This window comes from Rana temporaria, chromosome 8 (assembly GCF_905171775.1).
Source record: "Rana temporaria chromosome 8, aRanTem1.1, whole genome shotgun sequence".
Classification (NCBI taxonomy): Eukaryota; Metazoa; Chordata; class Amphibia; order Anura; family Ranidae; genus Rana; species Rana temporaria.
This window is the reverse complement of record NC_053496.1, coordinates 171,714,727-171,738,619: the sequence shown is the minus strand read 5'-3', so window position 1 is coordinate 171,738,619 and position 23,893 is coordinate 171,714,727. Positions and strand designations below refer to the sequence as shown.

Below are 23,893 nucleotides of genomic sequence, written 5' to 3'. Positions count from 1 at the left end.
GATTCTGACTGAGATTACAGGAGGAGGGATTGTTGGTTAATATTGTTGAGGTGGTGTAGGCATAGTGGGTGGGGTGGCGATAGTAGTGGATGGGGAGGGTTGCGGGTGTGCAGCGGTGGTGGGGGATTCTGACTGAGATTACAGGAGGAGGGATTGTTGGTTAATATTGTTGAGGTGGTGTAGGCATAGTGGGTGGGGTGGTGATAGTAGTGGATGGGGAGGGTTGGGGGTGTGCAGCGGCACGGGGGATCTGAAATTACAGGAGGAGGGGTTGGTGAGGATGTCTGAGATTGCGGGGGGATAGGGGTAATGTAGTTATATTGGGTGGTGGTAGCAGGGATACCAGGATGGGGGGTATGTGCAGACGCAGTGGGTGGAAAGGGGGGTCTTGCTAAAATTGCAGTAGGGGCTGGGTTATTATTATTGTTAGTGGTGATGGCTGAGCTTGCAAGGGGGGGATAATAATGGTGGGGGGGCTGGTTTATATTCCAAAGGGATGGGGGTTACCGTGTGTTGCCCTCATAATCCGAAGCTACGCAGTATAGTCAGGGATTGAACAAACTTCATTGAAAACAATGCGCTGCCTGTGCGGTCGGTGTCTTATCCCGACAGCTGTAAAGCAAGGAGGTTGAATAAGTCTGAGTCACATACAGAGCTCCCTCTAGTGGCTAATGTGCACATTTCTATATTTAATACAATGCCAAAAAAATATGGAAGAGCAAGGATGTACAGAACATAATAAGTCAAAATAGGCGATTGCTGGAAATACACTGTACTGTTTTTAAAGCACCTTATCTATAATAGACAAGTTTTCCGTGCTTCGTGGTTTCGGTGGCCACTTTGCAAAGTCGTTGAAGTCTGAAACGTTATTTCATGTTTTTCACTTCACTGGATCATTCAAAGAAAATGGTAAATTCCAGGGTGCGTGGGCGATTGTCGGGTACTGTTGTTTGGATTGAAGGATTGGTCCTCCCCATAATCACAGAAATGGTTACCCTTCAAAACCACCAATAAGGATCTACTACATACAGAAGGACTGCACTGATTAACCACTTCCAGGTCAGACCAATTCTGACATTTCTCTCCTACATGTAAAAATAACTTTTTTTTTTAATCTGATTTATTTATTTGCTTTCCCCCGTCCCCTTTTTTTTTGTTGACCACTTGTAGGACACGACAGGCCTTCTTTATGCAGACATCTACAAGACCCCATATTTTTCCTATACTCTTGAAAGCATTAGATATAAAAAAAAATTATCTCTTCTTTCCAGAAAAAAAGATTGCAGTGTTTCATCTGCCAGAACCAGAAGTCATGATGTCGCTTCCGGCCTCCCAGGACCATAGAGATGGCGGGGGACTATCTGGTCCCCGGCCACCTCTATGGTACTCCGACAGCACCACCAGATCGGATACCAGGCTCTCCGATCGTATGGAAGAGCCCAGAGAAGCGCCGGTGGGAGGCGGGGGACATCCCCTCCCGCTGCCTTTAAAAGCAATCCAGCGGCTAATCCGCTACTAGGATTTCTGACAGGGAATCACTGGCTGAAAAAAAAAAAGATACTGGATACAATCACTAAAATTCCAGGATGACATATGACATTAACTGGGTGGGAAGTGGTTACAGGTATTTTTGAAGTGGTTGTTAGGGATATAGTTCATAGAGTCTCATGTGATACGTCATAGCTGTCTTTCTGACCACCGGTAGGCCTGGAATCCTCCTCTTCCTCTGGCAGTTTAGAGTGAATTTGTCGGTGTTTCAGAAGGTCGGTCTTCCTCCGAAAGCACTTCCCGCACTTCGAGCAGCAATAGTGCTTTCGCCTTGTGTGTACCGTCATGTGTCTAGTAAGATCTGCCTGCCGGTTAAAAAATCTCCCGCATTCCAGACAAGCGGACGGCTGGTCCCCCATGTGGTACTTCCAGTGCTTGTTAAGAGCATACTTCCTGGTGAAACCTTTGCCGCATTTGGGGCAGCAAAAGGGCTTCACCGCGACGTGAAGTTTGGCGTGTAAATTCAGGTTGGACTTCGAGGAAAACTGCCCGCCACATTTACCGCAGATGAACGTCTGTTCTGTGGGAATGTCGTTCCTGCCGTGAGTGCTTGAGGAAGGCTCATTCTCCGCATGGTCTCTCACAGATCTGGCGTTGGCGTGCTCCTTCTCCGCGGCGTGTCGTTGGTGGTGGACAGCAAGCAGCGAAGCCTCTCCGAAAGTCTCTCCACACTCCCAGCACTTGCACAGCTTGTCTCCAGTGTGCGTTCTCATGTGCAACTCCAGGTTCGAGATGATAGAATAGCATCGTCCACATTTGCCGCAAACAAAAGGTCTTTGTTTTGTGTGCATTATGGGTGGGGGGTGACTCAACCTAGGAGGAGAACGTCGGCCAGATTCGGTGCAGGAAGGTTCTGTTGTGTTCGTAAGACTTCCTTTTTTGCATGTGTTTGAGTCTTCTTTAATAGGGGTAGATGTATTTTGGATAGATCCTGTTGGTTTGATATCACAGCTTAAGGGCTGGGTTCCCTTCACATGAGAAGCGTTCCTCTTTAACCTGAGTACACGGAGAATGGGTAGGACACGCATGTGTGTTGAGATGTTCCTCAGCTGAAAGGTGTTCCTCCTTAACATGACGAGGTGTGGAATGCATATGATATGTTGGTGTTAAACTGTCCTGGTGGGGAAAATGTTCCAGAGCTGAGAGGCTTTGAGGAGGTTTTGAGTGTGTACAATATGTGGATGTAGAAATTCTTGGATGGGGGAGATGTTCTACAGCTGAAGGGACTTCCTCCTTAACATCAGTGGTTGTACATGGCACACGATGAGTAGCCACTAAGATGTGTGGACGATGTTCCACAGCTGAACTTACATCCTCTTTAACATCAGTGGTTGTAGATGGCACACGATGAGTAGCCGTTAAGATGTGTGGACGATGTTCTACAGCTGAAGGGACTTCCTCCTTAACATCAGTGGTTGTAGATGGCACACAATGAGTAGCCGTTAAGATGTGTGGACGATGTTCTACAGCTGAAGGGACTTCCTCCTTAACATCAGTGGTTGCACATGGCACATGATGAGTAGCCGTTAAGATGTGTGGAAGATCTTCTACAGTAGGGGTAGATTGTGTTAGCGTGGAGATCTCAGAGTGTGGGAAGTGTTCTACTTCACAGGAAAGAGGTTCCTCGATAATCTGAATAGATATATATTGTATTTCTTCTGCCGGTGTGGAGATATCCGAGTGTGGAACATGTTCTGATGAAAGGAACCCTTCATGAGAGGGTGTAGATTGAGTAAGATCAGTGATTAAAGACATGTCGGGGTGCGGAACATGTTCTTCAGCCGAGAGGGAATCCTCTTTAAGATCAGTAGATGCAGAGTGTTTATAATGGGTGGCTGTGGAGATGTGCTGAAGATGGTCCATTTCACCGGACGGTAGTTGTTCCTCCATAATCTGAATGGATATGTATTGTATGTGGTCTGCTGGTAAAGCGATATTGGAGTGTGAAGGAGGTTCTTCAGTTTGGAGTGACCCCTCCTTAATGGGCGAAGTTGGTGACTGCCTATGATGGACAGGTGTGAAGATGTCGGAGCTGGGGTGATGTTCTTCAGCTGGGAGGGCTTGCTTCTTAGATGAAGAAGGTGTAGGACACGTGGGGGTGGAGATATCAGGGATGGGGAGGTGTTCCTCACACAAGAGGTGCTCCTCTAGGATAGGAATTGACATGTCTTGTACAATGTCTGTCAGGGTAGATATATCAGAGTATAGAACATGTTCTTCCTCCTTGCACGATGTCTCCTCTGATGGGGAGCATTTGGCAGGGAAGGGATTGATATGAATGTGGTTATCTTCATTTATACAGTTCGGTGATGGAGAAATAAGGGAGTCGGATCCTCCAGATGATGAAGCTGGAAGAAAAAATGTTGATGAGATGATGGAAACACAGGAACAGATATAAACATAAAACACAAAGATAAAATTCTGAGTGGGGGACCTTCGTTGTTGTCTACAGTGATTGTGCTTATTGATTGGTCCTATGTTGAGATAGAGCAATGGAGTAGGAGGTCCCTAAAGCTGTGTGTTTAGCTGTGAAACATTCTATTGCACGGGAAGGAGAGATCAAAGAATAGGAAAATGCCCTTTATTGAGACAAATTTCCCATTGGTTCCTTGGGGCCTTTGCTATTAAACAAGCCTCATACAACTAACTGAGAACTGTGATCCCTCATAACTCAGGGATGTGAGGGCCGGCTGGCTCGCCATAATGACGTCCTTGTAGAGATCCTTGTGTCCTTCTAAATACTCCCACTCCTCCATGGAGAAATAGACAGTGACATCCTCACACCTTATAGGAACCTGACACACACAAACCTTATACAACTGAGAACTGTGATGTCATATCTTCTTACCCGGTGATGTGAGGGGCGGCTGGCTCGCCATTATGACGTCCTTGTAGAGATCCTTGTGTCCTTCTAAATACTCCCACTCCTCCATGGAGAAATAGACAGTGACATCCTGACACCTTATAGGAACCTGACACACACAATGATACCGTCACCATCCAGACACATCCCTTGTCTGTTACTGGATAATGTCCCAGAATTCCCGGCACCGCTCACCTCTCCTGTCAGCAGATCAATGATTTTGTTGGTGATTTCTTGAATCTTCTGCATGTTGTTTCTCTCAAGAATTGGGGAGTGAGGTGGAGGTAAAGCAATGGAGTTCTGGCTTCCACCCCATCGTTCTGACATCGCTGGATACATCCCTTGTACAAGACTTTCAATACATGTTATCTTCACTGCAGCATATTTCTGTTAAAGGAGAAGAGCAGAATACAAGGAGTGAGGTCATGTGATCTCCCAGAATCCTCCTCACCTCTCCGGTCAGGTCTGTGTTTTATTAATAGAGACAACAGTGATGTCATGTGACCTCCCAGAATCCTCCTCACCTCTCCGGTCAGATCTGTGTTTTATTAAAGCGGGGGTTCACCCCAAAAAAAAAATGTAACATTACATTCAGCCGAGTTGTCAGAATGACAATCGGCTGTTTTTTTTTAACTTATCCCCGTACATACCGTATTTTCACCGCCGCTTCTGGGTATGTCTTTTGCGGGACTGGGCGTTCCAAATTGATTGACAGGCTTCCAAGCGTCGCATACAGCGCATCACGAGTTGCCGAAAGAAGGCTCTATACGGCGCCTGTGCACCCACGTTCGGCTTCTTTCGGCAACTCGTGACGCACTGTATGCGACGGTCGGAAGCCTGTCAATCAATTAGGAACGCCCAGTCCCGCAGAAGACATACACGGAAGCGGCGGTGAAAATACGGTATGTACGGGGATGAAATAAAAAAAAAACTGCCGATTTGTCATTCTGACAACTCGGCTGATTGTAATGTTAAAACATTTTTTTTTGGGTGAACCCCCGCTTTAATAGAGATAAGAGTGATGTCATGTGACTTCCCAGAGTCCTCCTCACCTCTCCGGTCAGCAGGTAGATGATCTCCAGGGTGAGGTCCAATATCCTCTCAGTCAGGTGACCCTGATCCATCTCCATCATTAGGGTATCCGGTGTCCAATGTAGGTAGGACTTTGGCGGCATCACATTTCGAGGGATACTCCTTTATCCAGGATACAGAAGACCAATATTAGGAACAACACCTAACGGTGAAACACATAAAACCATTACACACCCGATGAGGATCCATAAGCTTCAAAGATCATGTGATATGTCATATCATGTGACATAAGGTTAACATGAAACAATATAGTGTTCTCTGTAAGGGGTAAAGGTTCTGAAGCTAGGGTGCTTCCTTAACTGTTGCATATACTATAAGGGTTAATAAGTTTTATAGCAGGCATATGCAATTAGCGGACCTCTAGCTGTAGCAAAACTACAAGTCCCATCATGCCTCTGGGTGTCATGCTTGTGGCTGTCAGAGTCTTGGGACTTGTAGTTCTACAACAGCTGGAGGTCCGCTATTTGGATATCCCTGCTCTATAGTAGTCATACAACAGAATAATATATGTAAATATGGAGCCACAGATAATAAAATTAGCCCCACACCTTCAATAACAACCAGCCCAAAAAAGAAAGATATCTCTGTAAAAACCGGAAATAGCTTGCCCCCTTCCATATTTGTCCCCCATTACACTTCCTGCCTCTGCGTTCCAAATCACTTCCGGGTTATGCGCTTCACCTGCTTCTATGAGCTGTGTTCGTTCCGTTATGATTTATACTGGAGGCGAGCGCCATCTGGTGTCCATTTATTATAATTGCATGCTACAACCACCATCCGCGCAGTTTACCTTTCTGCCAGACATTTAAAAATCATCATCTCCCTCTTTCTTCTTTCCCTTTGTGCTCCTCTGAATGCATCAAACACACCGGAGGAGCCCCGGACATCCCCGTGGCTTGGGAGGGTTTAATAGGAGCAGAGCGTACTAGACGATCGCGGATAAAGAAGCCGGAAGTGTCCTGGAACGCACCAAGAGGAAGTCTGGTGGAACGCAGAAAGGAAGAGCATCCTAGGCAGGCAGAAGCAGTGGAATGCCGAGCAGGGTCAGTTTTTGTGCTGTTAGAAGGGGGAGAGGGACAGAAGGTAATGAGACACATTTGTGACCTATTCATGCATTGTCTGCTATTTATTATTAGGTGACATTTTATTATTATTATAGGAACTTAGAAACCTGATTTCAGTGTAGATCTCTCTATATCTATGTATATTTGTATAACAGATGTATTAATAATAGGGGGCATTAGAGTGTAAGCTCCTCTGCTACAGAGACTGATGTGATTGGCTAAGTGTTCTCTGTACAGCACCATGGTATATGTCAGAGCTATATATATATATATGTGTGTGTGTGACTGTGGGGGGTTGTTAGAATGTAAGCTCCTGTGGTTCAGAGATTGGTTCAGTGTTCTCTGTACAGCACTGCGGTATAAGTCAGAGCTATATACATGTATAATAATAATATGGCCAGATTCAGAGAGGGTTACGCCGGCGTATCAGTAGATACGCCGTCGTAACTCTGAATCTGCGCCGTCGTACATTTAAGTGTATTCTCAAATTAAGATACACTTAAATGTAGCTAAGATACGACAGCGGGCGCCGTCGTATCTTAGCTGTCTAGTTCCGCCGGTCGCTAGGGGCTTGAACGCTGATTTACGCCTATTCATAGGCGTAAATCAGAGAGATACGCCTATTCACAAACGTACGCTTGCCTGTCGCAGTAAAGATACGCCGTTTACGTAAGGCGATTCCCGACGTAAAGTTAGTCGAACAAATAGCTGGCCTAGCCAATGTTAAGTATGGCCGTCGTTCCCGCGTCGAATTTTGAAAATTTTACATCGTTTGCGTAAGTCGTCCGTGAATGGGGCTGGACGTAATTTCCGTTCACGTCGAAACCAATACGTCCTTGCGGCGTACTTTGGAGCAATGCACACTGGGATATGTACACGGACGGCGCATGTCGTCAATCACGTCGGGTCACGAATCATTAACATAAAACACGCCCCCCTGTTCCACATTTAAATTAGGTGCGCTTAGGCCGGCCCATTTACGATACGCCGCCGTAACTTAGGAGGCAAGTGCTTTGTGAATACAGCCCTTGCCTCTCTGACTTACAGCGGCGTAGCATAAATACGATACGCTACGCCCGGTCAAAAATACGCCGCCCTACCTGAATCCAGTGTGACTGTTGGGGGACATTAGAGTGCAAGCTGGTTCAATGTTCTCTGAACAACACTGTGGTATATGTCAGAGATATACGAAGATGAGACTTTTAGCATCTTCACGTAAACAGATTTACTGTATTGCGCTTGCTGTTTTTTTTTTATGAATTGCACGGAGCAGACTTAGAATGAACCTGCAGTATTTTTTTTTATAAAAAAGCCCATGGTGTGTGAACACACTCCAAAAACTCCACCCGGTGCAAAAAAAAAAAAGTGCACACCAAAAAGTGAGACATAAAAAGTGCACAGGGTGTACATATGGCCCCCCTCCTAGGAGAAGGGACCTTTGCCCTGATCCCCCGGGGCGTTAGGGCTCTTTCACACGGAGCGGACCGTTTCTGGGTCCGCTCCGTGTGTCTCCGTCGGCTCAGCGGGGGGCAGGGGGGTCCCCGCACACAGTGCAGAGACCGCCCTGTCTCAGCTCCGCTCTGCCCTATGGGGAACCGGATGCAGACGGACCGTGTGTCCGTCTGCATCTGTTCCGTTCCGCCGGACGGAAGAAACATAGGGGTTTCTTCCGTCCGAAAACCGGATCCCGACGGACGCGGACGTTAGCGGATGCTCCATCCGCTAACGGACGCGATCCCATAGGGATGTCTTACAAGTCCGTTAACGGACTTGTAATAACGGACAGGCGGAGCGGACGTCTGAAAGGGGCCTTAGGGTCCAGACGGGGACTGGAGTACTTCACATTTTATATATTTTTTTAAAAAGCCCATGGCGTGTGAAACACACCCAAAAACGCCACCCGGTAGCAAAAAGTCCAGGAAACGTGTCAAGCTCATTTTTGATGCACACAATTCCACATTAATGATTTTAGATGTTTTTACTGTTGTACCAATCTTGGTAAAATGTCAATGCCTACTCCATCTGGGGGATCTCTATGTACAATATTCATTCTCTGTGCCATGTTGGTTATAATGTTAGGGTTGTCCCGATACCACTTTTTTAGGACCAAGTACCAATACTTTTTTTCATGTACTCGCCGATACCGATTACGGATACTTTTTTTTAATGCCATGTGACAGTTTGACTGATAGGTGGCACTGACTGATGGGGACTGATAGATGGCACCTATGGGCACTGGCACTGACAGGTGGCTGGCACTAATGGGCTACACTGACAGGTGACTGGCACTGATAGGCAGCAGTTATGGGCACTGACAGGTGGCAGTTATGGGCACTGATAGGTGTCTGGCACTGTTAGATGGCACTGATAGGCGACACTTAAGGGCACTGACAGGTGGCTGGCTCTGATAGGCGGCAGTTTTGGGCACTGATAGGTGGAACTTATGGGCACTGACAGGTGGCTGGCACTGATAGGCGGCAGTTTTGGGCACTGATAGGTGGAACTTATGGGCACTGACAGGTGGCTGGCACTGATAGGCGGCAGTTTTTGGCACTGATAGGTGGCTGCCACTGATAGGCGGCACTGACAGGTGGCTGGCACTGATAGGCGGCAGTTATGGGCACTGATAGGTGGCTGGCACTGTTAGATGGCACTGATGGACACTGACAGGTGACTGGCACTTATGGGCAGGCACTGAAATGCAGCAATAAATGACATGAGGAAAGTATTTTGAATGCTGCAACGCCCATCTTGGTACACCCTGCCCTCGGCATCAGTAAGTATCAGCAGACATCTTGTTACACCCAGCCCCCGACCATATGGTCTGGGTGTAACAAGATGTGAGCTGCTGGATTGCTGTGGCCAAGTGCAGGGTGTGCCAAGATGGGCGTCGGGATGTCCAAGCTGACGGCGACCGAATGCGACGGTCCGGTCACCGATCCTGATGGCCCTGCACACTGCCAGCTTACCTAGGTAGTTCTACTGCAGGTGAGGACTCGCTCTCTAGTCCGCTGACTCCGCCCACTGAGGCCGCCCGCCCCTTAGTCCACTCCGCCCACTGAGCCCACCTACTGATGCCGCCCGCCCTCCCTGCCCACTGAGTCCCAAGTATCGGGTCAGGCATCTGGAGCATTTGTGCGAGTACAAGTATGCACACAAATGCTCGGTATCGGGACAACCCTAGTTATTATATGTATATTGATGTTTTCATATGCTATCATGCATGTTATATGGGTTGATTTATGCCATTATTTGGTCTAAATAAATATACAAATATTACATATATATATATATATATATATATATATATATATATATATATATATATATATATATATATGTGGATGTATTTGGCTCCACCACGCGAACCTCCCACCCTTCCCCCCCCCCCATTTTGACCGAAACTAGACAGACCCTGTTCTCTGGAGGGTCTTCCAAAACAGAACACCCCCCAAGTACTAGGTGGTGCTCCCCGAAGGGAGACCCCATGAGAGAGGGAGAACCAAGCCAGAAGGCCATGTCCACCCCCTCCCTAGACATTCAGGGCAGGCCCGAGGACCCAAATGTGAAAAAACAAACAACCACCAAAAAAAAGAAAAAAAATGACAAATTGCCAAACACAACAAACAAAATAAAAGTGGAGAAAAGGGAAGTGGAGAAAGTGCTAAGTGCCATATGAGGTCTGAAAATGAAAGTGAAAGCTATTGGAAGCCGTCTCATCTACATGTTTATTTTACTCTAAAGTAGAGTCGTTGTTCTATAAGACACCAAGAATGGAGGATGGAGAGAATCACAAGACCCAGAAGATATTAAACCTCACCCTGGAGATCATCTACCTGCTGACTGGAGAGGTGAGGAGGATTCTGGGAGGTCACATGACATCACTCTTATCTCTATTAATAAAACACAGACCTGACCGGAGAGGTGAGGAGGATTCTGGGAGGTCACATGACATCACTCTTATCTCTATTAATAAAACACAGACCTGACCGGAGAGGCGAGGAGGATTCTGGGAGGTGACATGATGTGACATGAGGACAAATCTTCCCAACAGGGCACAGACAGCAATAAAAACATGAGAGGTGTTCTAACCCCTCTCCACCCTATTCAAAACCTTACACCTTAACCCATGTCTTGTTTCTGTAGGATTATATCGTCATCAAGAAGACACTGGAGACAAATATGGCGCCCAACTGCCTCGCCCTTGTCCCAGGAGGATGGAACAGAAGCCAAGGTCTCATAATGGAGCCTCCACCTCACTGTCTTGCATTGGAAAGAGATAATGACAAGAAGATTCTAGAAGTCACCCAGAAGATCATTGAGCTGCTGACAGGAGAGGTGAGCGGTGCCGGGAATTCTGGGACATTATCCAGTAACAGACAAGGGATGTGTCTGGATGGTGACTGTATCATTGTGTGTGTCAGGTTTCTCTGAAGGGGACACTGTCTTTTTTGTATTGCAGGCACAGAGCCATGGAGAAGAACATGGGGACCGTAAGAAGGATTTTGTAATGGAGTGCTGGAAGGCCCCCAAGTCTCCAGGTAAGAGTTGTTTAAACCACCCCCCGTTAAAGAAACCCAGAATGTCGAGAAATTTTACATTTCCAGATGTCTTTACCAGTGATTCCCTATGTTGAACAGGGATGGCGAAGAGTTGCAGACCATATTCAATGGGACCTTTCCAAGGTTGGATACCATATTGGGTAGTAGAACTTTTCCGGGGTTGAATACCATGTTGGGTAGAACTTTTCCCGGGGGTTGGAGACCATATTGGGTAGAACTTTTCCGGGGTTGGAGACCATATTGGGTAGAAATTTTCCGGGGTTGGAGACCATATTGGGTAGAAATTTTCCGGGGTTGGAGACCATATTGGGTAGAAATTTCCCAGGGTTGGAGACCATATTGGGTAGAAATTTTCCGGGGTTGGAGACCATATTGGGTAGAAATTTTCCGGGGTTGGAGACTATATTGGGTAGAACTTTTTCTGGGTTGGTGACATGGGTTCCTCCAAAAATTGCTAGGAGTTCCTTGAGCTGTAGCTGGTCGACCTTCCCTTTTGAAGGTGCTTGCATAGTTCCAGGACCAAAGCAAAGCCATCAGTTCCTCTTTAGGCCGGGCTCACACTGGTGCGACAAACCCACCGACATTAGGAGCTCATGTCGCATGACGTGTGAAAATCAATGTTTCCCTTTGGGAGCCGTCTTAACTGGTCCGACACAAATCGGTCTGACTTTGAAAATGCTCCCTGTACTACTTTGGTCTGACTTTAATCCTACTTCAGCCCATTGAATATCATTGAATTTGAATCAAAGTCAGAACGCCGTCTTGCATGCTCCGACTTTGGCATGCGACATGTGCTTTGCTGATTTTGAGGGGGAACTCCACGCCAAATTTTAACTAAAAAAAGGCATAGGTTCCTCCTCCAAGAACATACCAGGCCATGGGTCTGGTATGGATTTCAAGGGGAACTCCCTACGCTGAAAGAACAGCGTGGGGGTCCCCCCAAAATCCATACCAGATCCTTATCCGAGCACGCAGCCTGGCCGGTCAGGAAAGGGGTGGGGACGACCGAGCGCCCCCCGAACCGTACCATGCCGCATGCCCCCAACACGAGGGGTGGTTGCTTTGGCGGAGGGGGCGCCCCCTACCCCAAAGCACCTTGTCCCCATGTTGATGAGGACAAGGGCCTCTTCCCGACAACCCTGGCCGTTGGGTGTCAGGGTCGGCGTTGGGGGTTCCCTTAAAATCCATACCAGACTCAAGGGCCTGGTATGCTCTTGGAGGGGGAACCCATGCCGATTTTTTTGTTAAAATTTGGCGTGGAGTTCCCCCTCAAGATTCATACCAAACACAGTGCCTGGTATTGGCGGGGATCCAAGTCGGATCCCTGTTCATTGAAGTCGGACACAGATTCAAGTCGCAGGGCAAAGTCCGATCCAAATACTAATACTAATGTCGTGTCGCACCAGTGTGAACCCGGCCTTAACAAACAAACACATTTTCACAATTTTATATAGCAATGTCCCCTGTCCCCAAATTCCAGTCAACTCCATATAAACGTTCATATCAATCCCCATGTGTCCATCTTCTCACCACCCTCTCTTTCTGTCCATCAGATTCCCTAGGAAGACTCGCCCATTTCAATGCACCATCACTGGACCTTCTGAAAGACCTCAGAACGCTCCACCCCACCGTTGCCAAATCCTGCTCAGCGCAGGAACTTGATACGGCACACTCTCCAGAGAAGAACGCACTCTGTAGACCCGTTGACTTCTCCAAAGCAGTGTATCATGTTCAAACTACATCTCCTAATGTTAAAGGGAAAATGGCCGTACCAGTAGAAGACACGGACTTAGATTGTGGGCATCAGACGTCTCTTGGTGTTAAGGAGTCAGCCTTGTGTAACGAGGAAGGACTAGCTCTACCCACTCACCGCTCAACATCTGGTCATGTTAAGGAGGAGCCCTCTTCATCTGATGAAGAGAACCTCTCAAACGGGGAAGCCATATCTGTTATAGTTAAGGAGGAACCAGATTCAGGTGATGAAGAGCACCTACCAACCGAAGAGCAGTCCCAAACATGGACAGGAAAAAGTGGCTTGCCTGACCATAGTAAGTGCTACATATGTAACCAGGACCTCTCTCCACAAGAAATGGTCTATATTGCAGGAGAACTCTACCCGTACACCACATGTGGGACATGCTTCACAGACAACGCCCAGGTTATGATGCACCGGACCACGCACGTGGTCGACAAGTGCTATTCTTGCTCCGAGTGCGGCAAATCCTTCGCAAACAACTCACACCTGGTCCGACACCAACGAGTCCACTCTGGTGACAAGCCGTATTCCTGTCCCGACTGCGGGAGGAGCTTCGCCAACAGCTCCCACCTTGTACGCCACCAGCGGGTCCACACTGGGGACAAGCCTTACTCCTGCCTGCAGTGCGGGCGCTGCTTCTCCAACAACTCCCACCTCGTCATCCACCAGCGGGTCCACACGGGCGACAAGCCCTACTCCTGCGACGAGTGCGGCAAAAGCTTCGGCACCAAACAGAACATGGACCGCCACAAGAGGATCCACACGGGGGAGAAGCCCTTCGCCTGTGCCATCTGCAAAAGGAGCTTCGCCCATAAGTCGGCCATGATCAAACACGAGCGGATCCACACAGGGGAGCGGCCGTACACCTGCGGCGAGTGCGGGAAGGGCTTTGTGGCCAAGTCCGAGTTGGTAAAACACGAGAGGACCCACACGGGGGAGAAGCCATACGAGTGCACCGAGTGCGGGAAACGTTTCAGCCGCAACTACGAACTCGGCCTTCACAAGAAGATTCACACGGGGGAGAAGCCTCACTGTTGTCCTCAGTGCGGAAAATGGTTCCTGAGGAAGTACGAGTTCATCCTTCATGAGAGGACCCACACAGGGGAGACGCCATATTGCTGCTCCATATGCGGGAATGGATTCAGCCACCGGACTAATTTCAGCCGCCACTTGAGCACTCACACATCTTATAACCCTTAACACAAAGTCTACATACTTCATGCCAAATTTGGCTGCAGTGCAACCTGGTGGTGAAAACCGGAACTGCGACGTGACTATATCAATACGAGCAATGATGTATGTGGACAGTTCCTTGTTCTATCTGTAGAGGACAGCAGAATGTTCTGATATCGGTAATAAGGAGAGGACACTAGACTCGTTTTCCTTAAATCCCTCCCTAAATAAATTTAAAGCTACAACGTTTTCGGGTTTTGAAAAGTAGAGTAGGGTTAGAACCCTGTCAGGTTTATTTTTTTAGCCTATTGCAGAAATTATGCTTTCACTTCTTGTCCTGGAGACACAACAGGAAGTAAAAGGATATGTCGCCAAAGGGAGGAGAAATACCAACAGGTGTCCCCCAATGGGAGATTTCTCTTTACTTCCTGTTCTGATGACGGCTACAACGTTTTAGATTTTCATCACTTTTTGTTATGTCAACACAACAGGAAGTGAGAGCGAAAGCCGACATATTTGTGCCTTTTCTTTATATCCATGACTCTACAACAAAGATTGAAGTCAGGTAATAAAGGAGGCACCCACAATGACCAGACCATGGTGGACACTGGTTTCCTGGAGACATCACTTCATGTGGTTTGTGAATTGCTACATGTCTGAGCTGTCCGACAGGTTCTCCTACTTGGGCTGCTCCTGTGATCCAGACCCTGGTAGCCTATGGAAAACCTTTAGTGGAATCATTTTACATTCACAATAAGAATGTGATCGGCCTATTGACAAGAAGTATGGATCAATATTTTCTAGGCCTTGTAGTGATCGTTTACAATTATATTATTGCTAACTCTGCATGCTACGCATTCTGTTTGGGGGGCGCTGAGCCTGTCATGGGCACCCAACTGGTAAAATCTTTTCTGTCTCTATGTGCTGATATGCTGGGTTAGTACACCTGCTGTGCCCATTATGAGGGGGTTCCCACCATCCCTGTGCTGAGTTCCCGTGTCTGTACATCTGCTGTGCCCATTATGAGGGGTTCTTACCATCTCTGCTGAGTTCCCGGGTCTGTACATCTGCTGTGCCCATTATGAGGGGTTCTTACCATCTCTACTGAGTTCCCGGGTCTGTACATCTGCTGTGCCCATTATGAGGGGTTCCACCATCCCTGTGCTGAGTTCCCAGGTCTGTACACCTGCTGTGCCCATTATGAGGGGTTCTTACCATCTCTGCTGAGTTCCCGGGTCTGTACATATGCTGTGCCCATTACGAGGGGTTCCCACCATCCCCGTGCTGAGTTCCTAAGTCTGTACACCTGCTGTGCCCATTACGAGGGGTTCCCACCATCCCCGTGCTGAGTTCCCAAGTCTGTACACCTGCTGTGCCCATTATGAGGGGTTCCCACCACCTCTGCTGAGTCAGTACACCTGCTGTGCCTATAATGAGGGGTTCACACCATCCCTGTGCTGAGTTCCCGGGTCTGTACACCTACTGTGCCCATTATGAGGGGTTCCCACCATCTCTGTGAGTTCCTGGGTCTGTACACCTGCTGTGCCCATTATGAGGGGTTCCCACCATCTCTGTGAGTTCCTGGGTCTGTACACCTGCTGTGCTCATTATGAGGGGTTCCCACCATCCCTGTGCTGAGTTGCTGGGTCAGTAAACCTGTTGTGCCCATTATGAGGGGCTCCCACCATCCCTGTGCGGAGTTCCCGGGCTGTACCCATTATGAGGTAACCCGGTATGCACACCAGCTATTTCCATTATGAGGGTCACCTACCATCCCTGGTGGAGGAGAAGCTAGGACATACATAGCTGGGTAGAGACACCTGTAGTGATATAACATATAGTGGAGTCCGGTTAGATAATTGATATTTAGTTATTATAATGATGATATAAGTTATGTTCCAGTAGCAACATCCAAGTTCTCCAGAGAGTGCAATTTATTTGACTTCCAACACAGAACAAAGTCCACAGATGATACAATTCCAACAGAGTACATATAATTCAAAGTCCCATTTGACTAGATCAATTCTAGACCTGTGCCTTCATATTCATAGAAAATATATTCTGAGAATGACTAGACTGACCTCCAGAATTATATTGCCTATCCACTGAATGGCCGAGCAATTTGATTGGCCATCTTTGATCTACATTGTGTCTCCCAGAGTGACAGGCAATGACCCTAGTCATTCACTTCAGTCATCACATGCCCTAATTTGCATTCTTGCATAACATCAACAAGTCTTCTTTGATATGTGCAATTAGATTACAGAAACCAAAGGTGGCCTGAGTACAGGTTTGTTGTGTAAAATAAACTCATCCTGGATCGTTGCATATTGACATCGACAAGCCTCTTTTGATATGTGCAATTAATTAACAGGTACCAAATGTCAACTGAAATCTGGCCTGATCAATTTTGGACTTATACATATATATATAATAATATAATATTCCACATAAATCAGCCAACATATTACAATAACACCCAAAACTCCCAGTTGGACAGGAAGAGATCTGGGAATTGTGGATTTCTCTGCTTTGTTCTTTATCAGAGCCCGACCAGTCCAATCTTTGGTACCCATCAACCTGGCCTGAGGGTTTTATAGCTTTCTTTTATCCAATTCATATATTCCCAGGCTTGGGTGGGTCACCAGTGTGCCTACGCCACCCTCTCCACACCATTACGTAGGGAAGGGGTCCCTGATATTTGGAGTTTGGGAAATCTTCTTCTACCCATGATGGGGATGCCTCCTTAATATCACCTGGCTCATACTACTTGCAATCTGCCTTAGCCTGAGGGACATGGTCTTGCTCCTTGGACTCGGACCTCTCCCTAAAACCGACCGGCATATCCTGGGTGGAATCTGATTAATTTTGAGTTGGTAAGGCAGGAGGATTTCCTTTAGCTCTACTATTAATGAAGACGAGTTGAGTTCCGACTGGTCCATTCAGACACAGGGGGCGGGGCTGGGTAAATACACTTGGAGGGGGTCCTAAGGATCATAGGATTCTATGAGCTGTCTGAAGCAAATGGTTGGCATAAAGCAGTTATGCCAAAGGATGGCCTCCACTGGCCCATTGCTAAACTTGGCAACCCTTATGCCGCGAACACACGATCGAAAATTCCAACAAGAAAACCGTGGTGTTTTTTTTTCTGACGGAATGTTGGCTCAAACTTGTGTTGCATACACACCGTCACACAAATGTTGTCAGAAATTCCGACCGTCAAGAACGCGGTGACGTACAACACGTACGACGAGCCAAGAAAAATGAAGTTCAATAGCCAGTGCGGCTCTTCTGCTTGATTCTGAGCATGCATGTTTTTTTTGTGCGTCAGAATTGCATACAGATTTTCCGATAGGAGCCTTTTCCGTCTGAAAAATAGAGAACCAGCTCTGAATCTCTTGTTGGCAGAAATTCCGACAGCAAAAGTCTGATGGAGCATACACATGGTCGGAATTTCCGACCAAAAGCTCACATCGGACTTTTCTTGTTGGAATTTCCGGTCGTGTGTACGGGGCAGTAGTCCCACCATTAAAAAGTTGTGATTTATAATGTAGAAGTTTGGCTCAACCACAGGACAAGTCCTCTTATTGTCCAGCAATGTCCATTTAGGCCAGCCCTTTACTCTCACCTAGTGGTCAGGTTTATGAGCTGCATTGTGCTGCCATTGAGAAGTTCCAAGCATACCCTCTAGTGTCCACATGAGAATGTAAATGCTGAGAGCATTTTGGACATCCATCCCAACAACATCTCAAAACAAATAGCAGTTATCCTTGCCGGGGTGGTTTAGAATCTCGCTTCACTAAAGAAACATTGATTTGGCCTCCTTGCTCCCACTTGCAGCACCACTTCACAGGCCTCAGACCTAGGCCCTTGCAGCGTCTTGCAACACCCAGTTGCACTGGCTCACCCTGTCTCTTGGGTAGGGCTCGAAGCCCCAGTCACTCCCAAACCGAAAGGGCTTGTGCACAGCTGCACAAACAGTAGGTACTGGTTGTCAACAAAAGGTGGACCTATGGTTGAAGGCTGCATCCCATCCAAAACTCTACAAAGTCTCTGGGTTCCAAGACCCGGAACTTGCCAAGCCCTGAGCCCCAGTCACTCTCAAAGCCAAAAGGCCCGTGCACAGCAGCTGCACAATCAATGGGTGCTAGTTGCCAAACAAAAGGTGGACCTAGCATTGGAGGCTACATCTCACCCAAAACTCTCTGGCTCCAGGACTCGGGGACCAGAATTTGCCAAGCCCTGAGCCCCAAGTCAATCCCAACAAAAGGTGGACCTATGGTTGGAGGCTGCATCCCACCCAAAACTCTACAAAGTCTCTGGGTTCCAGGAGCCGGCCCCAGAACTTGCCAAGCCCCCAACCCCAGTTGGAGGCTGCATTCCACCCAAACCTCTACAAAGGACCTTGAAATGGAACTTGCCAAGCCCTTAGAAAACCAACAAGTTTGTTTCCTCTCTACAAGACCCATATCCTGGAGCTCCTCCCCCTCTATGGGTGGGAGCCCTAGGTGACAACAGTGCCATTCATGACTCTGCGATCCAGTGTCACCTCTGGTTAAAGTGGCTCCTTGCATGATAAACTGAATTATTACATTGTGACATAGCATTAGCCTATCATAATATAAATATATGTATTAATAAAATAAAGTAAGCCTGTACTCTGCCCGTAAGTACTGGTGGCTTATGGACCCTCCTATAAATATAAGTGAACTCCAAGTCCAGTTTAAATGTAGACATTATAAATTGTCTGATCCTGTCAGGGTAAACGTTAACCCTGAAGAAGGTGTCCTGCAAGAGAAGATGTATTATACGAACCTCTCAGATGGGTTTTTCCATACTTCCACTCCCTTCCAGTTATGTGGCCTCCATCATACTCTTTGGCATTGGACTCTTCTGGGATTGTCAGATGCCTGTGTCCAACCTTAACATGCCTTGGTTCCATCTTCAGGCCTATGCATTACTAGAAGACACAGTACTGATGCAGGAATCACAGGATGGAACCAAGGTGTGCAACGGGGGACAATGATATTCAACACTAATGGAATCTGTAGCTCTAGAACAATGGAAAATTAGGAGACACCGGCCACCAAAGTAGTGAGTACAACCAGAACTTCTTCATGGCTCCTCACACTCTTACATCAGGAACAAACTTCAACAGAATAACTTGGGTCACCCACAAGATGACTGAGTTGCTGACAGTACAGGTGAGTGGTGTTAGGACTTATGGGACATTAGCCAGTAACAGACAAGACATGGGTCTGGATGGTGACTGCTGGTTGGGGATGCCTCAGAAACCAGCTTCCTGCAAACCCATAGCCAAGATATTGTGAAAACATTCTGAACTGTAGATGGCAGGTTGGTAGTCTGTGGAGTGCTCCACTGGCTGGGGTTTGGGTGCAGATATGGAGGAGCAGTGATCTTGGGTAAGGGTTTAGCACTCTTGGGTTGTGGAGGGCAGAAGAACTTTGAACGATCCACGGCTTACTTGCTTCTGTCAGAAGGTACATTGTAATCATCATGGAGGACCTGGTAAAGCTTGCTGCCGCCACAGGTTGGGGCCCATTTGGCAGCTGGTGCTGTTTGTTTCTATGTCTCAATGTTCAGACAGCAATTTGATGCCCCTCTATTCTTTCTCATGAACAACTTCTATCATGTGGGTTGGCCAGGAACCCTCAAAATTGACGAGGAGCCACCAACCCACCTTTCTAGTTCCTCAGGACAACACAACTAAAATCTGTAAGGACCGCCCTATCAGAACTGCCATGAAAACATAGCTTTTTATCAAAATTAGGTGGAAGGACCGAATGAGCTTGACATCTAGAAAGAACAGTATAAGGAACCTGTCTGGCAGTGGGTTCCATAATCTATACAATGTATTGTATATCATGTATTGTCTTTATAATAACACCATTTATCCCGTACCTCTCTCTGCTTTGTAATTCCTTACCTGGGGGGTTGTCAAACCTTGACCCCCTTGCTTTCACTTCCAGCAGACATCTTAAAAGGTCATGTTCTACCTCGATTCTCCCAGAGGACTCTTGGCTCTTGCTTAGTCAACCAGAGCAGAATTGAGGACGACAGAGCTGCAAATTCCCAGAATTCATTGCCTTCAGGCTATGGATTTTTGATTGGTTCACATAAGGAGCATAGAGAAGTGAGTGGGGTCATGCAGCTGTACAAGGGTATTAAGATGCACCACACTGCCAATACACAATGATATCTTCCGACACATCTTCCTTTGCACTTCAAGGTACACCCGAACCCCAGGGGAGTGTGCATTTTCCAAATATAAATCCTCCCCCCACCCACCAATTCAATGCAGATGCCCTACAAATCTAGACAGGTACACAGTGAGTTACGGAATGTAGAGATGAAGAACTGATCTCCAAATTAAGCCAGTATTTGCTCATTGCACATCGGGTTCAGGGATCCCAGGGACAAGGCATTGGTGCACAATTGAACACATTTTATTAGGCAGTACGATAAGGATGTTGACCGATATGGGTTTTTCTCTGGCCAATGCCGATATTTAGAAATCTGATGGTGATATATGACAACGATTTTTGCGGCCGATTTTTTTATTTTTTTTTGGTGGCACTGGCTCTTGGCACTGGAAGATGGCACTAGCAGAAGGCACTTATTTGCACTGGCAGGTTGCACTGGATGGCACTGAAAGATGGTACTAGCAGATGGCACTCATTGGCACGAATTGTCACTGGCAGGTGGCACTAACAGGTGACACTGGCACTGACTGGCAGGTGGCACTAATTGGCACTGGCAGGTGGCAATAGTTAGCACTTTTTGGCATTGGCAGGTGGCACTGATGGCTTTAGGTGGCACTGGATGGAAGGTGGCACTAATTGGCACTGGATGGTGGCACTGGTATTGCCACTGGCAGATGGCACTGAATGGCAAGTGGCACTAATTGGCACTGGTGCAAAAAAAATGGTGCCACCCCCCTCAGTACAGACCCCCTCTCCCTCCATTATAGACACCCCCCCCCCCTACAGACACCAGAGAGCGGTGTGTGTCCCATGAGCGCGGGCCCCTCCTCCACTGTGGGCATAAACAGAGAGGAGGGCCCCCACACTGGGTGTACGAAGATGGCGCGGCTCCGGAGCTAGGCCGAAGCCACGGTCTTTCCTGATGCTGTGACCGCGGCGGCAATCCGTGGATTCCGCCGCGGTCACAGCATCAGGAAAGGCGGCGGATTCGGCCTAGCTCCGGAGCCGTGGCACTGCTAGCGGCCATGTAAAATATCGGCCTAATTTGGATAAAAACTGGCCAATGCCGATTTCTCCAAAACGATATATGCCTCTAGTTTGAACACAGATAAGGAAGGGAGAAAGGAAAAGCAGGAGAGGTGATAGGACAAACTCATTTCTCCCTCAAAAACACAGCCATATGAGACTGGGCACTACAAAGCTTCTGTTAATCTTTCTCTTTAGCTGAGCCAAGACCTATAGTCAAGACTACAAAATGTACTCATACTGTTGCTTAAAGGGGAAGAAAGCAACAGGAATGTCACAGACTATGTGGAGGGAACAGATTAGAAAAGGGAGAAAGGAAAAGCAGAAGAGGTGACAGGACAAACTCTACTGCCAGAGAGACACAGAAGAGATACATTTACAATTATAAGGTCCTATCACATTGATATTTTCTCCTTTATCCCTCAGCTGTGAAGTTACACTGTAAAGCTTCTGTCAGTCTTCCTCTCAAGACGTACACATTTTTATTGCAGAAAGTGACATATAGGATTTACTATTGCTGAAGGAGGAAGAAAGCAACAGAAATAAAGAGACCACGTGGAGAAACACAGATTGGGGGTGGAGCAGGAGAGGTGGCGGGACAAACTCTGCTGCCAGGGAGACACAAAAGATTTAAACTTGCAAGGATAGTGTCTTATCTTATCTCAATGATATTCTCTTTCTCCCTCATCAGCAGCATGTAAACTTCAGCCCTGTAAAGCTTCTCTTAATCTTCTTCTCTAACTGAGCCAAGATATGCATTCAAGGCTGTTAATGTGCATATTTTAAGTGACAACTAGTTTTTGAGACCAAGGACAGGCGTGAACACTTTCAATAAGGAAGTGACTCCTCTGGGCTTCAACAAAATGGCGGCATCGTGCAAGGAAGAAAAAAAAACAGGAGCAATGCTGGAGGAAATTTACAGCACACACTGGGGTAAATTCAGGTAGGGGCGCGCACTGCTACGGCGGCGGAGCGTACCGTTTTTACGCTACGCCTCCGTAAATGACTGGAGCTATGCTTCATTCACAAAGCATTTGCTCTGTAATTTGCGGCGGCGTTTCGTAAAAGGGGCTGGCGTAAGCGCGCGTAATTTAAATGATCCCGTAGGGGGCGTGGATCATTTAAATTAGGTGCGTTCCCGCGCCGAACGTACTGCGCATGCTCCGTCGGGAAAATTTCCCGACGTGCATTGCGGTAAATGACGTCACAAGGACGTCATTTGCTTCGACGTGAACGTAAATGGCGTCCAGCGCCATTTACGATCCACTTACGCAAACGACGTAAATTTCGAAAATCACGACGCGGGAACGACGTCTATACATACCATTGGCTGCGCCTCCTAATAGCAGGAGCAGCCTTACCATGAAATCGACGAACGCAAACGATGTAAAACACGACCGCCGGGCGCGCGTACGTTTGTGAATCGGCGTGAGTATGCAATTTGCATACTCTACGCTGACAACTACGGGTGCGCCACCTAGCGGCCAGCGTCAGAATGCAGCCTAAAATACGACGGCATAAGAGCCTTATGCCAGTCGTATCTTAGGCTACAGTCGGCGTATCGAGCTTTCTGAATACAGAAAGTTGATACGCCGGCGCTACTTAGCAATTACGCTGCGTATCTATGGATACGCAGGCGTAATTGCTTGCTGAATCTACCCCATTAAGTTTGGTAGCATAAATAATAAACGTGGAATGTAACTGCTTTAACAGTTTCAGAGGGAAAAGTCACCAATGGCCTCCTACATGTATAGGTAGCCTTCCATGAAAGTGGACTTTCCCTTTAGGAAGTGTTAAGCGCTTCATTTACAATGTGCTACAGGTTCTCCATTGGTAACAACATTTTGGATGCCTCTACAATGTCCTACCATTGCAATATTAGATGTAAGCAGAGCCAAGCACGTGAAACATTGTCATTGCATACCGTTTTAGACCTAGTGACCGGGTCTCTGCTTCTCTAGGTATTGCAGGCAGACCATGGCTGGTGGGAGGGGCTGGCAGGGTGCTCTACATGACTTCTCTGGGCTTCAACAAAATGGCAGCCTCCAGCAAGACAAAACCAGAGTATTGCTGGAGGCATTGGAAAATGCTCTCGAGAGTACTCCTCTCAAGATCCCTCAGCCCTGATACAGGTAGGGGGCTGGTTGTTTGGGAGGAGTTATGCAACTATCAAAGTACCTTAATGGGGGTGTTAAGTCTGATCAGGGGAGGCGGCTGTTCCTAGGCAGGCTGTAAATGCATGGAGACCGCCCTAGGTAATGTGTGATGCTCCAGGATTGAAAAGATTTGAAAGGGGTGGGACAGGGACAGTCAAGAACTAGGTGCCGGACGTCTTCAAGCCAGAATGGCCTTCTTTCATCTTCTAATGCAGTGGTCATCAACCCTGTCCTCAGGGCCCACTAACAGGCCAGATTTTATGTATTACCTTGGGGAGATGCAGACTAGATTACTGCAATCACTGAGCAGCAAATATCACCTGTGATGTATTTCAGTTATCTTCTGAGGTCAAGGGGTTCATTACCCATGAAATGGATACAGCGCCAAGAGGCGATTCAGTTCGCATGTGTTGCGCTTTACAAGTCTCT

At 47.4% G+C, this 23,893-nt stretch overlaps 2 protein-coding genes across 7 annotated transcripts; one reads left to right on the top strand and one right to left on the bottom strand.

Moving 5' to 3' along the window:
- Positions 1-1,910: 1,910 nt before the first annotated feature.
- LOC120909396 (oocyte zinc finger protein XlCOF29-like) lies at positions 1,911-6,472 on the bottom strand. Of its 6 annotated transcripts, none has more exons than XM_040321161.1 (5): positions 6,185-6,452; positions 5,464-5,645; positions 4,607-4,798; positions 2,872-3,896; positions 1,911-2,787 (listed from the first exon to the last, which is right to left on the bottom strand). In XM_040321161.1, exons 4-5 carry the CDS (start codon positions 3,712-3,714, stop codon positions 2,494-2,496), a joined length of 1,137 nt encoding a protein of 378 aa, XP_040177095.1. In that variant the 5' UTR covers positions 3,715-3,896; positions 4,607-4,798; positions 5,464-5,645; positions 6,185-6,452; the 3' UTR covers positions 1,911-2,493. The 6 variants fall into 6 exon arrangements, with proteins under 6 accessions (XP_040177095.1, XP_040177094.1, XP_040177096.1 ...); XM_040321160.1 differs by lacking the exon at positions 6,185-6,452 and adding an exon at positions 6,052-6,137; XM_040321162.1 differs by lacking the exon at positions 6,185-6,452 and adding an exon at positions 6,052-6,102 and having other exon boundaries at positions 5,464-5,605.
- A 3,754-nt stretch (positions 6,473-10,226) lies between these two features.
- LOC120909370 (zinc finger protein 436-like) lies at positions 10,227-14,645 on the top strand. The gene is made up of 4 exons (XM_040321128.1): positions 10,227-10,418; positions 10,714-10,905; positions 11,030-11,108; positions 12,683-14,645. The coding sequence occupies exons 1-4, from the start codon at positions 10,341-10,343 to the stop codon at positions 14,083-14,085; spliced, it is 1,752 nt and encodes a 583-aa protein (XP_040177062.1). The 5' UTR covers positions 10,227-10,340; the 3' UTR covers positions 14,086-14,645.
- Positions 14,646-23,893: the final 9,248 nt, after the last annotated feature.

Excerpts from the sequence above, each read along its gene's own strand:
- LOC120909396 (XM_040321161.1), bottom strand. The coding sequence starts at position 3,714 with ATGTCAATTCCTATCCTAGAGGAGCACCTCTTGTGTGAGGAACACCTC. Across the intron at positions 2,788-2,871 it reads TGCCATCTACAACCACTGAT|GTTAAGGAGGAAGTCCCTTC; the intron begins GTTAAAGAGGAT and ends ACAACCACTGAT.
- LOC120909370 (XM_040321128.1), top strand. The coding sequence starts at position 10,341 with ATGGAGGATGGAGAGAATCACAAGACCCAGAAGATATTAAACCTCACC. Across the intron at positions 10,906-11,029 it reads TTGAGCTGCTGACAGGAGAG|GCACAGAGCCATGGAGAAGA; the intron begins GTGAGCGGTGCC and ends TTTGTATTGCAG. Across the intron at positions 11,109-12,682 it reads GAAGGCCCCCAAGTCTCCAG|ATTCCCTAGGAAGACTCGCC; the intron begins GTAAGAGTTGTT and ends TCTGTCCATCAG.